Source organism: Sorex araneus, chromosome 6, assembly GCF_027595985.1.
Source record: "Sorex araneus isolate mSorAra2 chromosome 6, mSorAra2.pri, whole genome shotgun sequence".
Classification (NCBI taxonomy): Eukaryota; Metazoa; Chordata; class Mammalia; order Eulipotyphla; family Soricidae; genus Sorex; species Sorex araneus.
The window spans coordinates 134,929,521-134,945,205 of NC_073307.1; the positions used below are offsets into that span (position 1 = coordinate 134,929,521).

A 15,685-nucleotide genomic window follows, 5' to 3' on the forward strand; every position below is an offset into this window, starting at 1 on the left:
GAGCAAATTGATAAACAACGGGGCGACAGTGCTACCTATTAGGGGCCCATGGTGTGGCTCAGTGATAGAGTACATGTTTTACATGTATAGGTCCCTGGGTTCTATTCCTGGCATTGCATGATGAAAATGACTTCTGAACCTTGAGCCAGGAATTTCTCCTATTTCTGCTAATATTGCCCAAAAGAAAACAGAAAACAAATTATATAACCACTATAAAATATAATGTACAATGTAGAAAGATTAGGACTTCTTCCGAAATATTTTTATGATTTGCTGTAGTGATTTGCTTTGGTCTATTCATATTTATGGTCTATTCATTTTTATGATTTGCTTTGGTCTATTCATATGTAATTAATATGTAATCATTTTTATATCTAAGATTTTATCTAGTTTCTTATACAAGTGCAAAAATTAGCGTGAGATCAGTTTTTTGTTAACTGATAAAAAATTTCTCATTAGTTAAGTAACTTATTTTCAGACAAATGATTGACTGTTTTATGAAAATTCCATTGAATGGCATTAATTGTTTTCTTATTTCTTGAAAATGTTTTAAATTTTTTTCAAATTGCCAAAACTTATGTAGTTCTACCTTTTTTTCCCTCGATCTGAGTTTGGTCCTTAGTACTTCAGTGGTCTTCAGAGCACTGCCAGGAGTGACCCCTGAGTACAAAGCCAGGAGCATCTGTGACCCTCAATCAAAAAGGAAATAACTGACAGTTAAAATTCAACAATATTGTTTAAAAAGCGTTTCAGTGTTAGAACGATTTTTGAAGGTTCTTTCTAAAATTTCAAAAAGTACATTTGTATAACTCAAATTTAGTTGACATATCTGGCAACTAAAATGATTAAATAGAGAGAACATAGTTGTTCGAGTAAAGAAGAAACTTGAAAGTTAGCAAAGTGGTTCCACATCACCGGATAGGATCTTGATAGGGTTTTGAAGGAACCAGTTGATTTTTGTGAACTTGTGCTTATTTGCTGCTCTTCCCATCCCTTTGCTGCTGCTGAAGTCATAATTGGAAGACACACACACACACACACACACACACACACACACACACACTATTGCTTGGTTTTGGTGCTTACATGCTTGATTATGGTTCCAGGGTTTGCACAGTTGGCTGCAGTGCTTTTATATTTGACTGCTTTAAGTTACACACTATTTTAAAAAAAATTTTATTAATGAATCACCATGAGGTACAAACTTTCGTGCTTACATTTCAGTCATACAGTGGTCGAGTGCCCATCCCTCCATCAGTGCCCATTTTCCACCACCAATGGTCCCAGCATTCCTCCCACCACCCCACCCCACCTCTTAGCAGGGCTCTTTTGCTCTTTCTCTCCTTTTGGGTGTTGTGGTTTGCAGTAGAGGTATTAAATGGCCATCATGTTCGGTCTATAGTCAACTTTCAGTCCGCATCTCCTATCCCCCACTTAGCACCCTTTACTTGGTGGTCCCTTCTCTATCTGAGCTGCCTTTTCCCCCAGCATGGGAGGCCGGCTTCTAAGCTGTGGAGTAATCTTCCTGGTACTTATCTCTGCTATTCTTCTCTACCATTCTGTTACTTTATATTCCACAAATGAGTGCAATCTTTCTATGTCTCTCCCTCTCTTTCTGACTCATTTCACTTAACATGATACTTTCCATGTTGGAAAGTTGCACACTTTTAGTTATGGGCTTCTGCTGGTCAGTGGTCAACTCCTTTAGTTGTGGTGCTCACCAGAGGTATCTGGTGCTCCCTCACACATGCTCTTCAGTGGTTGTACTTCTTGACTGCAAAGCTTGCACACTTTTGCAAGCGCAAGTACATGGCAGTGGTGGAGTAAAGAGTGGAGAGCTAAGATCACACTTAGCTCAAATGGGAGCTACTAGGGAATCAAAGTGACAATCTTAAGTTGGCATTGCAGATGCTTTGCCACTGAGGTATGTCCAGGGACCCTTTTCAGTTTAATTTTTGAGGCCCCAAAAATGTCTTTCATAAACTAAAAGTAATAATGAACTTTTGTGGCTGTAAATATTTATCTTTCTCTGACTTTTATAGGTATAGATGGGGGCAACTGCTGATTTCATATCATTAGGCTTTTGATTTTGTTTTTGTGATATATATGACTTTGAAGTGATTCAGTTCACTTTCAGATAGGAAATTAGAAATACAAAAAGACTCTCAGAAGTGTTTTTAGGATAGCCTATGAATTTGAAAAGTTTTGTAGAACTTGTCCTTTCATTCTGTGTTAATTTAGAACTTTGGAATTAATGATTTACAAATTAAAATTTGTCAGATTTTTTCCCCAGTAGTTTTGTCAGCAGTAGATATTTGATCAAATTATTAATTTAATTAAAATATTTTTGTTTGATTTTGGGCCACACCCAACAATACCTAAAGGTCACTCCTGGCTCCACATCATATATTGTGCTTCCAGCACTCAGTCATTACTCATGGCAGTACTCTGGGGACAATACGGGATGCCTGGGATCAAGCCCAGGTTGTCCAAGTTTAAGGCAAGTGTCCTACCTGCTGTACTATTTTTCCAGCCTCTGTTTGGCCAAATTGTAAATCTAAGAATGAGCTTCCTCTGATTTGAATTGTTTAGAGGTATATTAGATTAGAAACTTTCCTGGTAAAAGTGATTTGTTTGTTGCCTTCCTAGTCTTTAATGTTTTTGATTTATCTTTGCTTGAAAGTTAGTTGCATGGATTATTTTTTTGATAAGTAATAAGAGTAGTTTGGTATTGATCTGTACTAAAAAAATCATTTGAGTTTCTGTTTAGGGTGTTGCTCACAATCCAAAGTTAATTTTTCTTTTCTTTCAGCCTCCTAGGAAATGTGTAGGTTTCCCCGGGGCCCACTCGTGGTGATATGAGCCTGTCAATGTGGGCCTGATGTAGTGCTCAGGCTGGTCACTACTGCCCTAGGGGCCAGCAGGGCTATACCTGGAAGTTTTGGGGAGTAGGAGAGGTATTTAATTTTTGCCCGAGAGTAAACCCAGTGCTTCACATGTCAAAGCTGGCAATCTGCCTTAGAGCTACAGCCCTGGCTCCAGAAGAATTTTGTTTTAGCAGTTTGTTGGTAGACTTTGATATTAATATTATATGGAGTATTTTAAAAATTATAATTTTTTAGTTTTATAGTTTACATTTGAATTTTCTTTTCTTTTTTTTTTTTTTGTGGGGCAGGGGTGGGGGAGGCAGGTGTTTTGGGTCCTAGGATCAAACCAGGACTCCTGCATGCAAAGCATGCCCTTCAGCACTTTGAGTTATCTAAATACCATTTTTATTAATTCTTTTCTAGTCTTTCTAACTTAACTATTTGAATCCACAGAATGATTTCTACCAGCTTTTTTGGGTAGCATTTAGTAGGTCATTTTCTGTTTCAGAAGTTGGAATGTTTTGCTAAGTCAGATGAATCTTGTTATTTAACACTGATTTGTGTTACAGTCAACACATTCCCTAGATGCTTTGTTCACAATACTGCCGGAAAATACCCAATACTTTAGATTTAGTGTTTTCAAATGAATGTTTTGTAAGTACTCTAGGTATGCTTACTTTATGGAGTTTTACAATATGTGGTGGTTCATTTAAGTGAAAATGTTTCTTATGTGAAATAATGTTTTTTCTGGATTAAAAAAACATAAGCTGTTAATGATAGATGTATTTTATTTTTATTTTTATTATTATTTTTTTTTTGCTTTTTGGGTCACACCCGGCAATGCACAGGGGTTACTCCTGGCTCATGCACTCAGGAATTACCCCTGGCGGTACTCAGGGGACCATGTGGGATGCTGGGATCCGAACCCGGGTCGGCCGCGTGCAAGGCAAACGCCCTACCCGCTGTGCTATCACTCCAGCCCCGATAGATGTATTTTAAAATCACTGTCACTGTCACTGTCATCCCGTTGCTCATCGATTTGTTCGAGTGGGCACCAGTAACATCTCATTGAGAGACTTATACTGGATATAAATATGGTCATGAGGAGTTAAACTCATTACTATTTGCTCTAAGCATTTATTTTCTAAAGCATCCCATTATTTGTAAAAAAACGTTAATTTTTTTACACATCCAATTTCCTGTAATTTTCTTGTGTGTGTGGGGAGGCATACTGAATAGTGCTCAGGGTGGGGAACCATGGGGTGATAGGAAATTGAACCCCGACCTTCTCTTTTTTTTTTTCTTTATTTTATTTTATTTTATTTTTATTTTTTTATTAATTTTTATTATATCACCATGTGGAAAGTTACAAAGTTTTCAGGTTTATGTCTCAGTTATATAATATTCAAACACCATCCCTTCACCAGTGCCCATATTCCACCACCAAAATCCCCAGTATACCCCCCGCCACAGCCCCCCCAACTGTATAACTGATGAATTTCACTTCATTTTCTCTCTACCTTGATTACATTCCATATTGCAAAACAATACTCAATATTGTTGTTGGAGTTTCCCCCCAAGGAAGACAGCCCTACTAAGGAAGCATTTGATAATTGGTTTGTCATTCAAAGATTGTATGTTTTCAGTTTTTAGAAAAGGTCGAGCGGCCGCATTAGTGGCTGCGCGGCTCGGATGTGTTGCAGTCCCGCAACCCGGAGCCGTGTTAGTTGCTTCTCAGTGTCGCCAGGGCTCCATCCGGAGAAGGTGTGCCAGCTGTACCTCCTCCGTCTGGATCCCAGGGAACCCCGACCTTCTGTTTGAAAGCATGTACTCAAGCTTGTTGAGCTTTCTTTCCTACCCCAAGACATGTTATTTTGTTTTGGATAAACATCTACTTTAAACAGAGTAATTGAGAACTTAAACAGTAAGACTAGAAACTACATTTTATCATCATAATATTGGTATTTATGGGCCTGGGGAAATGATTCAGTGGTCTGGAATGCACGCCTGGCATGCAGAGATCTTAAATTTGATTCCTGGGTCTGCACAGACCCCAACCAAGCACCATGCGGGTGGTCTTGGTGGACTTGCACAGTTGAATTGAATATCTCCAGGAGTGGCCCCAGCTCCCTGCCTGTACTTTGAGATGTACTTCTCCCTTTCCCCATAATAAGAGAATATTACTTATTGTGTAGGTCCATTTTCTAATTCCCATTTGAAGATTCTACCTTTAGAAGAATGAAAAGCTCCTTGAAACACAAAGTGCAATTCTGTTGCTGACTAATAATATAACAGTGATCAGATGTTCCAGGGACTACTGCAAACTCAGTAACAGATTATATATTTGAGGCTCCTCAGCAGTGTCAGGGTCCTCGATCATTTGGTGCTTGTGTCTGTGGTCCTGGCAGGCATGAGGGCTGCATCTTGTGTTTGGGAGGCCATGGGAAGCAAGGAATTGAAGTCTGGGACAGAGATATGTACTCTAGCCCTCTGAGTAACCTTCCCAGTATCGGAATTAAATAATGTTTTTAAAGGAAAAGATTTCTTCTCACTGCTTGTGAGTACTTAAAATCAATGTTGGCAAATTTCTGGATCTCATTGTGTGCCCTGAATTGTAGATTTTAGGCTATATGCGACTGCCTAAGATATTCAGCTGTTGACTGCCAAATGAATAACCTTTTAAGAGGAACCCTGTGCTAGAAAAGTGTTATTTTTATGCCTGTTGCATTTTTTTTCTTATTATGACAAAAATTCAACCCTACGGCAGTTACAATAGTACAAAGAACTCCCATATCTTTCACCTGGATTCTTCAAATATCAGTGTTTTGTGCCATTTGCTTTTACTGTGTTTCTATGTAACTAATTTTTTCATGATAGTTTTTTTTTAAAGGGTCAAACCCAAGGGCCTCACACATACTAAGAAGTACTCTATTGCTAAAATACATCCCTAGCCTTCTCTGAAAAATATTTAAAGTTACATACAGTGTTATTTTACCCCTAAAAGCAAAGTTTACTTCACTGTCATGTCTCTTCAGTTTTTTGGTAATTAGTAAGTTTTTTCAGTCTTTGTATTGACATTGAGATTTTGAGATATCCAACCTGTTTGTAGAGTGGCTCTGGTGTGTGTGTGTGTGTGTGTGTGTGTGTGTGTGTGTGTGTGTGTGTGTGTGTGTGTGTGTGTGTGTGTTTGGGTTTCTGTGCTTAGGAGTCGTTTCTGGTGGTTCATGGAGGACCATAGGACCATATGTGGTGCTGGGGATCAAAACAGGGGTGACCCCATCCAAGGCGAGATAACTACTGACAGTGCCTTGTCAAAGGGGCCAGATGGTTCAAGCTTGGGTTTGGCATTCTAGTGCTGCTGTGGATCTGGCAGTGCTGGGGGCCACAACGACTGAGTCCATTGGCTCCTTTCCACTTTGTCTCTCACAGATTTGCCTGAGCAGTCTTTCCAAGCATACCTATGACTGTATAGATGTTTCTATTTAAAACTCCTCAGAGGCACTACTCTTGTCCCCTGTAGCTTACCTTCCTTATTATGGAAGACAAGATTTCTACTTTTAGCTTTATAATTTCAGAATAACAGTTGTAAACATTTTTTCCTGAGATGCATACTGACATTAATTTGAATTTATTTTACTGTGCATTCATTAATTATTATGTACACCATACCCCCCATGTTCTATTGCTGTTGAGATTATGGTGAGTGGTTTTTTTTGTTTTGGGTGAGGGGACATACCTGGCTTGCACCTTGTTGCTGGAGAGCTCACTCTCTGTCACTCCCTGCTGTGCTGAGAGGACCATACCCTGCCCAGGATAAAACCTCTTGCACCAAATACTACTCGTAGCCCATTGAGCTGTCTCCCTGACTCAATGTAAGAATTTCTTTAAGCAAGATGTCTACTGGGGAGAGTGGTTAGATTATTTTGGGATATATCTATCTTCAGCTCTCAGAGTGAATGTAGTGAATGTACTTTTTATTTGTTTTTGGGCCACATTGTGTGCAGCTCAGGGCTTACTCCTGGCTCGGCTCAGGGATCACTCCTGGTGAGTTTGGGGGCTCTATATGGTATTGGGATCGAACCTGGGTGAGTCAGGCGCATGCAAGGTGCCTTAGCCACTATACTATCTTTCTGACCCTAAGTATAATTTTGAGGGGGGAATTTGCTACACTTGCTTCACTGCTTTGGGGACCATGCAGTGCCATGATCAAACCAGGACTCTTGCATGCAAAGAATTGAGCTCCAGTCTTTAAGTTACCTTCTAGGCCTCTGAATGACTTTTGTTGTTTTATTTTTTTCTAGGCATACCCAGCTGGGCTCAGGACTTGCTCCTGGCTCTGCACTAGTGATCACACTTGGCAGGGCTCTGGGGACCATATAGGGTGCTGAGAATTGAACCTGGATCAGAAGTGTGGAAGGCAAACACCCTACCTGCTATATTATCTCTCCCCCACCTCCACAATGTATTTCTTACAAGTTTGTTCTATACTTCTAAAGCATTTGGATAGTGCCCTATTTTTGATGGGCATAAAAATGACACTTTACTGTAGCTTTATTATTAATTTTTTTGGATCACACCCGACGATATTCAGGGGGATACTCCTGGCTCTGCAATCGGAAATTATTCCTGGTGGTGCTCAAAGGACCATTTTGGATTCCAGAGTTGAACACAGGTCAGCTACATGCTAGGCATATGCCTTACCTGCTGTGCTATCGCTCTGGCTCCTGCTTACTGTAGTTTTAATTAGTATTTTCCTTTCTGATGGTGAGGTTGAATAAATTATTTTTTTCATTACTTTCTTAAAACAAATTTATTATTAATTTATTTCTCCTTCCCCTTCCCTTTCCCTTCATTATTGTTGATGTTATTGTTGTGACTGGAGGTTCCACATCTGTCTTGATGTGTCATGCTTATATGTTTTTTTTTGCCGGGTTGGGATTTGAACCCAAGGCCTGACACATTCGAGGCATTGCTGTGGTGCTGAACCACATCTCTGGTCCCTAAACACATTTATTTAGCTGTGATGCTTGCCAGTGGTTGTGGGGTAGGAAGCATTGGGGATGTCACATCAGGGTGGTGTTACACACGTGGCTGTGATGCTCACGGAAAAGTTTGCACTCCTTTAGTTGTGCTGCTTGCACATGTGCTCACTGGGATTACACTCTTAGTCAGAAACACAAGTTACGGTTGTGGCGCTTGCCAGGAGTCACTGGTTTTTGGTTGAAAGTTTAAAAAAATCTTTGTATTAAAAAAAATACTTCTGGGGCTGGAGAGATAGCACAGCGGGTAGGGCGTTTGCCTTGCACGCTGCTGACCCGGGTTCAAATCCCAGCATCCCATATGGTCCCCTGAGCACGGCCAGGGGTAATTCCTGAGTGCAGAGCCAGGAGTAACCCCTGTGCATCGCCAGGTGTGACCCAAAAAGCCAAAAAAAAAAAAAAAAAAAAAAATACTTCTTTTGTATCTGCTACCAATTATATTGAGTTTTATGAGACATGATTTCTTCACACTTTTTGTTTCATGTGTGTTATAAATATTTCCAATATCATTGTTATCATCATCATCATCATCATCCCAGTGATTGTCGAATTTCTCGAGTGGTCTCAGTAATGTCTCCATTCGTCCTAGCCCTGAGATTTTAGAAGCCTCTCTTTACTCATCCTTCCAAACGATGCTACAGTAGAGGCTCTTTCAGGGTCAGGAGAATGAGACCCAACACTCGGCCGAGTGCTTCTGGGAGCTTGCTTTTAAGTCAGTGATACTTTGATGATGATAAAAGCATCATTGTTGCATGAATAAAAACTAAATATATATATAAAGTCAGGTTTTTCAATATTTTTTCTCCTTTCTGTCATTTTTTTGTTTTTGGCCACACTCAGTTATGCTCAGGGTTTACTTCTGACTGTGTGTGTTCAGGCATCATTTATGGCGAGGCTCAGGGGACTATAGGGTTCTGGGAATTCAACCTGGGTCAGCTCTATGCAAGGCAAGCGTCTTAATTGCTGTAGTGTCTCTCCAATCCAAGGTTTTCCCAATTTTCCCTTTTGTAGTTTGTGCTTTTTGTGTCTTTAAAGGGAGTCTTCCTTTCATAAATTTATGATTTGTTAAAAATAAGATAATTTAAAATGGAAGTAGATAAAAATTTATTGAATTATTTTTAATTAAACTAATCCATTTCTCCTATGTATTTTCAAAAAATAATAGACTGGACTAACTGACATCACAAGTGGAAACCTTTAGACCTAAGTTATGCTTAGTATGAAGTTTGAATTTCTGCTAATCAGATTTTCAGTTTTTTAAATGATAATTTGCCAGAGTTATCAAATTCATGTTTCTAAATGTCACCTATAGCTCATTTTCTGAAAATATTTTGAATTTTTAAATTTTATTTAAAATCTACTTTTATCATACTTATCCCTGACAACAGAAAAGTGTCAAAGTCCTATTATAAGTTTGGTTGTTTAAAAATCAATCACATGCTCAAGAGATAGTACAGCAGTTGTTTTCCTTGCATGGCTTGTGCCCAACCTAAATTCAAGCTGGCACCACATATGGTCCCCCTGAATCCCATAAGGAGTGATCCCTGAGTGCAGAGCCCGGAGTAAGCTCTGAGCACTGGTGAGTGTGGGGTACAAAAACAGTGTGTGTGTGTGTGTGTGTGTGTGTGTGTGTGTGTTGTGTGTGTATTGGGGGCAGGCCTCAAAGGGTTGGAGCACAGGCTTTACATGCTAGAGTCCTGGCTCAGAGCTGGGAGTAGCTCCAAAGACTGCTGAATGTGGCTTGGAAAAAAAAAAAGTAGAAGTAGTAATACTGAGTCACTGAGGGATAAGAAAATAAAGTTTCAGCTCATTTTATTTCTAACAACAATGTACGTATTCGTGTTTTCTCAATAATATTAAAGAAATAGATTATTTTGTGGAGGAAATGTAAGAAAAGCTAATTTATCATTTGTTCTTGGGGCCTTACCTGGACCATACATGATGATGCTTAGAATCACATGGGATGCTGGGATCAACCCAGGTTGGTTGGATGAAAGGCCAGGGCCCTATCTGTTGTACTGTTTCTCCGGCCCCAAGAATTTTTTACTTTGAATCTATTTAACTAGAGCAGAGGAACCTGTTATTTGGAAGTTGCTCTGAGATAATCAGAAAGAGGTGGTGTTTCTTAGAAGAAATGATGAATAGCATTTTGAGGGTAGAACATGTGGTACTGTGTTGATATGGATAGGTCAGATCTTGGGGCTTGACTGAGATGGAGGAGAGAAGGGCTGTGAAAGATAAGTTATAGATGGTGTGACCTGGCATTTACCATCTGATAATAATGTGTTTGTATAATTTGACTAAGATCATTCTGTTAGTGAACACTGGAAAACTTAAGATATTACTCCTTCACGTAGGACAGTCCTCTAGCTCTACTAACTTTGAAGCAGTTGATCACTGAAGGATGTAAGGCATCATTTGTTTTTATTGTCTTTTTGTGGTGACAGTGTATTTGGGTGGGGGTGTGCCCCAGTTTTCATACACATGAGACATATATTCTGTCACTGAACTGCATTCCTTGTCAGATTTAATTTAAAAACAACCTGATCGCATGTGGATAATACATAAATTTAGCGGAAAATGACTTAGAATTTTGATAATGAATAATAGGTGGTATGTATAATATAAAACATTTCTATCTGGGCTGGAGCGATAGCACAGCGGTTGGGTTTCGCCTTTCACGATGCCAACCGTGTTCAATTGCTCCGCCCCTGCCCCTCTCGGAGAGCCCGGCAAGCTACTGAGAGTATGGAGCCCGCACGGCAGAGCCTGGCAAGCTACCCGTGCGTACTGGATATGCCAAAAACAGTAACAATAAGTCTCTCAATGAGAGACGTTACTGGTGCCCGCTCGAACAAATCAATGAGCAATGGGATGACAGTGACAGTGACAGTGAAAGCATTTCTATCTAGCCCGCATGGCAGAGCCTGGCACACTACCTGTGGCATATTCGATATGCCAAAACCAGTAGCAACAAGTCTCACAATGGAGACGTTACTGGTGCCTGCTCGAGCAAATCAATGAACAACGGGATGACAGTGACAGTGATTTTTAACCCACAATTTTTTTTAAGATATTAAGATATTGTGGGGCTGGAGCAATAGCACAGCGGGTAGGGCATTTTCCTTGCACACGACCAACCCAGGTTCGATTCCCAGCATCCCATATGGTCCCTCAAGTACCGCCAGGAGTGATTCCTGAGGGCATGAGCCAGGAGTAAGCCCTGTGCATCGCTGGGTATGACCCAAAAAGCAAAAAAAAAAAATTCATAGTATACAAATATATACCCATATAGAGTTTTTTCTTTTAAAGTTAAATACATAATAGATACTGTAAAGTACTCATTTTTTCTGATTTCTCCCCCCCTCATATGACTATCATTTTTGGGAAAAGAGCCACATAGATAAATATTTGGGTAAATAAGTTGTTTTATTCCCTTTAAAGATCCTGCTCTGGGGTGGAGCAATCGTATCACTATAAGGCATTTGTCTTGCTCATGGTCAACCTGGGTTTGATCCCTGGTACCCCTTATGATCCCCTGAGTCCTCCAGGAGTGATCCCTGAGCACTGCTGGGTGTAGGCTCCCAACCCCCCCACCCCCAAAAGGCATCAATCAGTACATTTTGAATGGATGTTTAGATTCTTTCCAGTGTGGTATTGCTTCACCCAGTGCAGCATTAATATTATTGTATTGTGTCTGCATTGCCTAATTCAAAATCAAATTACATTCATTTGTAATTATTTTAGATACTGACAGGTTGCTTTGCCATATCTTTGTATGGTAATAGTGTTTACCTTCTACTTGTTTTATCCAAGGGAAAAAACTTAATAGATTTGTGTTTTTTAAATTACGGGTTTGACGCTTAAAAGTGTTCTTCACAAGATAGAAAATTTTAAAAGCTTTTACAGTAATATTTCTCTTTTCTCTTTTCCTTTTTTAGGTATGGCCTCACAAGTCTTGGTATATCCACCATATGTTTATCAAACTCAGTCAAGTGCCTTTTGTAGTGTGAAGAAACTCAAAGTAGAGCCAAGCAGTTGTGTATTCCAGGAAAGAAACTATCCTCGGACCTATGTGAATGGTAGAAACGTTGGAAATTCTCATCCTCCCACGAAGGGTAGTGTGTTTCAGACAAAGATACCATTTAGCAGACCTCGAGGACACAACTTTTCCTTGCAAAGTGCTGTTGTTTTAAAAAACACCGCGGGTGCTACAAAGGTCTTAGCAGCTCAGAAACAAGCCCAAGTAGAGGCACCTCAGATTGGGGTGTGGCGACACAGGTTAAATTTCCTAGAAGGCCCCCAGAGATGTGGATTGAAGCGCAAGAGTGAAGAATTGGATAATCACGGTAGCGCGATGCAGATTGTCGATGAATTGTCCATACTTCCTGCAATGTTGCAAACCAACATGGGAAATCCAGTGACAGTTGTGACAACAACCACAGGAACGAAACAGAATTGTACCACTGGAGAAGGGGACTATCAGTTAGTACAGCATGAAGTCTTATGCTCCATGAAAAATACTTATGAAGTCCTTGATTTTCTTGGTCGTGGCACTTTTGGCCAGGTTGTCAAATGCTGGAAAAGGGGGACAAATGAGATTGTGGCAATCAAAATTTTGAAGAATCATCCTTCTTATGCACGTCAAGGTCAAATAGAAGTGAGCATATTAGCAAGACTTAGTACTGAAAATGCTGATGAGTATAACTTTGTACGAGCTTATGAATGCTTCCAGCACCGGAACCATACTTGTTTAGTCTTTGAGATGCTAGAACAAAACTTGTATGACTTTTTGAAACAAAATAAATTCAGTCCCCTGCCACTAAAAGTAATTCGACCCATTCTTCAGCAAGTGGCCACTGCACTGAAAAAATTAAAAAGTCTTGGTTTAATACATGCTGACCTCAAACCAGAGAATATTATGTTGGTGGATCCTGTTCGGCAGCCATACAGAGTTAAAGTAATAGACTTTGGGTCAGCCAGTCATGTATCAAAAACTGTGTGTTCAACATATCTACAGTCTCGGTACTACAGGTAGGTAAAGTTACTTTTTGCTTACTTAAAGAAGCTTAAATTTCTTTCTTTGTTTTTTCCTTTTTTTGTTTTTTTTTGGGGACCTACACTTGGCAATGCTCAGGGTTTACTCCTATCTCTGTACTCAGGACTTTCTTCTGTCAGTGCTCCAGGGACCAAATAGCATGCTAGGGATTAAACCTGGATCTGCTGCGTGCAAGTCAAGCACCTTATTTTTCCAGCCCCAAAAAGTTGAGTTTCTGTTGGGGGGGATTAATGAACTAATTAATTAATTAAAAAGGACTATTCTGGAAAAAGAAATAAGGCAAGATCAGATTAGGTTTCAGACTTTAGGCAGTAGTACTTACTTTAGGCAATAGTAATTAAGCAGTATAGAAATCTTTATTGCAGCATTTCATGCCAAAGATGTCTTTTTTGTTGTTGTTGTTAGTGGAAGCCCTATGGGACTTATGATAACTAACATAATTCTTTAAATATTGAGGCAGAACTTAACATTATTATTTATATGTATCTTTGGGCATCTCAGCACTTAGGGGCTGGAGAGATAGTACAATGAATGAAGAGTTTGCCTTGCATGCAGATGATCCTGGTTCAATGCCTAGCACTTTAGGAGTACGGAGCCAGGAGTAAACCCTGAGCACTGCTGGGTGTGATCCAACCCCCCTCTTCAAAGTCATTATAAAAAAAATAATAAGACAAAGTCCCATTTAACTGAGTGTTAAAAAAATTATAAAAGTTCACAAAAATATTGTTGATGAGGATAAAAATCACTTCAGTTGCTGTCATGATCTGTTCAGGCCACCTCTTCATAACAAGTTCTGATATATTTTGCCCACCTAATGTAGATAATGGTGTTTTAGTGTTGGTGCTATGAAAATTAAAAAAATTTTTTTTTGGGGGGAGCCATACCTGGTAGTGCTCAGGATCACTCTGGTAGTGCTCAGGGGACATATGGGATGCTGGGTATCAGACATGGTTGTCAGCTGTGTGCAAGGCAGTCACCCTACCTACTGTACTATAGCTCCAGCCTCTAGCCTCTGTGAAGGGAATCTAAAGAAAAAATTGTGGGACTGGAGAGACAGTACAGTGGGTAAGCTAACCTGATTTCCTTGAGTCTTACTTGTAGTGATGCCTGAGTACAGAGCTAGGAGTATGCCCTGAGCACAGTTGCGTGTGGCCCAAAACCAAAACAGACAAAAGGGAGAAAAATTGCTACATAAATATAATGTACAGCTATGTTCTATAAATATAATGTTAGTCTAGAGTATGGCAGTAGTCTTGAGCTAGGTAATGACTATCGAGATTTAAAATATGTACTTGTGTATGTGTTTTTTTTATTTTAAGTCTTATAATTTAGAGAAAATTTTAACATTTCAGCCTGAAATTATGGTTTCAATGTACTTTATATTTTAAGGTTGGATGTTTGGATGTTTGGGGTGGTTTTTTTTTTTTTTGGCTACACCTGGTACTGCCTAGGGACTGCTCTTGGCGTGGTATTCAGGATTGTTCCCAGTGGTGCTTAGTGGTCTAAGCATTAGGTGGGATTGGTCCCAGGGCTCTGCATGCAAAGCTTGCTCTACCTCCTCAATGTACTGTAGTTCTCAATGTACTGTAGAGACACATAGGAAAATAAAGGTCTGCTAATACAAGTGAGCCAGGAGTAGCCCTGAAGCACTGTTGGGCGTGGTTCCCCTATTCCCGCCAAGCCAAAAATAATCAGCTCCACATACATCCCTTATTAGTAGTTCATGGGAAAAAGTGAGTTACCATGTTTATGTCATTTACTGGTAATTGAACTTAGAAAATATACATTAGAAATTAGGACTAAAGATTAATTTAGCCTTTTTTAAAATTAAAAATTCCATATTTACTGCTGATTTACAATACTGTACAATTTCAGCAAGTATAGCTTTACATTTCTATGGTTAGCATTCACTGCACCCACCATTAAAGTTTCAGTACTATTCCACCCTGTGCTTCAGCCTGCTTTTGTAACTACCATAGTTTTTTTCTTTTTTTTTTTTTTCCACGTTGTTGGTTTGGTTTGAACATACCTGGCTGTGTTCAGAGCTTACCCCAGGCTGGGCTCAAGGGACCATAATGGGTGCTGAGGATTGAACCCTGGTTGTCTGTGTGCACGGCAAGTGCCCTATTCACCTACTTGATTTACTTTTGTTCTGGCCCCTAGTTTTGACCAGGTCTAGAATTTACATCTCCCACTTAGTCTCCAGTTTGCTTGCTTTACTTATATTTCACACATGTGAAAACATCAGCAATTGTCTTTAACTTCTTATTTCAGTGAACACAGTCACCCTAAGTTTTATCCATTTTGCCCCAAAAGGTATGATTTCATCGACTTTTCCCCCCTCCATTCTCTCTCTCCCTCTCTCCTGCTCTCCCCTCCTCTCCCCTTCCCTCCCCTCCTCTCCTCTTCTCTCTTCCTCCCTCTCCCTCTTCTCTTCCTTTGTCTGTCCTGTTCTCTTTATCTCTCTCATTCTCTTTCTCATTCTCTCATTTTTGGGTCACACTGGGTAGTGTTCAGGGCTTCTGATTCTGCGCTCAGGGATTACTTCTGGCAGTGCTGGGGGGACCGTTTGGGGTACTGTGGATCATACTTGGGTCTAGCACATGCTAGGCAAGCACCCTACCTTCTGTACTATCACTCTGGCACCGATACCCCCATTCTCCAACAACAGAGTACTTTATCATTGAGCTGCTTTATCTGTTTGTGGCCAATTAGGTTGA

At 39.9% G+C, this 15,685-nt stretch overlaps 1 protein-coding gene across 3 annotated transcripts in view; it reads left to right on the forward strand.

Annotated features, from left to right (window-relative positions):
* Window positions 1-15,685, forward strand: part of HIPK3 (homeodomain interacting protein kinase 3) — a 92,448-nt gene that overhangs the window by 16,974 nt on the left and 59,789 nt on the right. For all 3 annotated transcript variants that reach the window (XM_055142115.1, XM_055142117.1, XM_055142116.1), the window contains exon 2: window positions 11,848-12,940. In XM_055142115.1, the coding sequence (XP_054998090.1) occupies window positions 11,850-12,940 (1,091 nt within the window). In that variant the 5' untranslated portion in view covers window positions 11,848-11,849. The remainder of the gene's footprint in view (window positions 1-11,847; window positions 12,941-15,685) is intronic.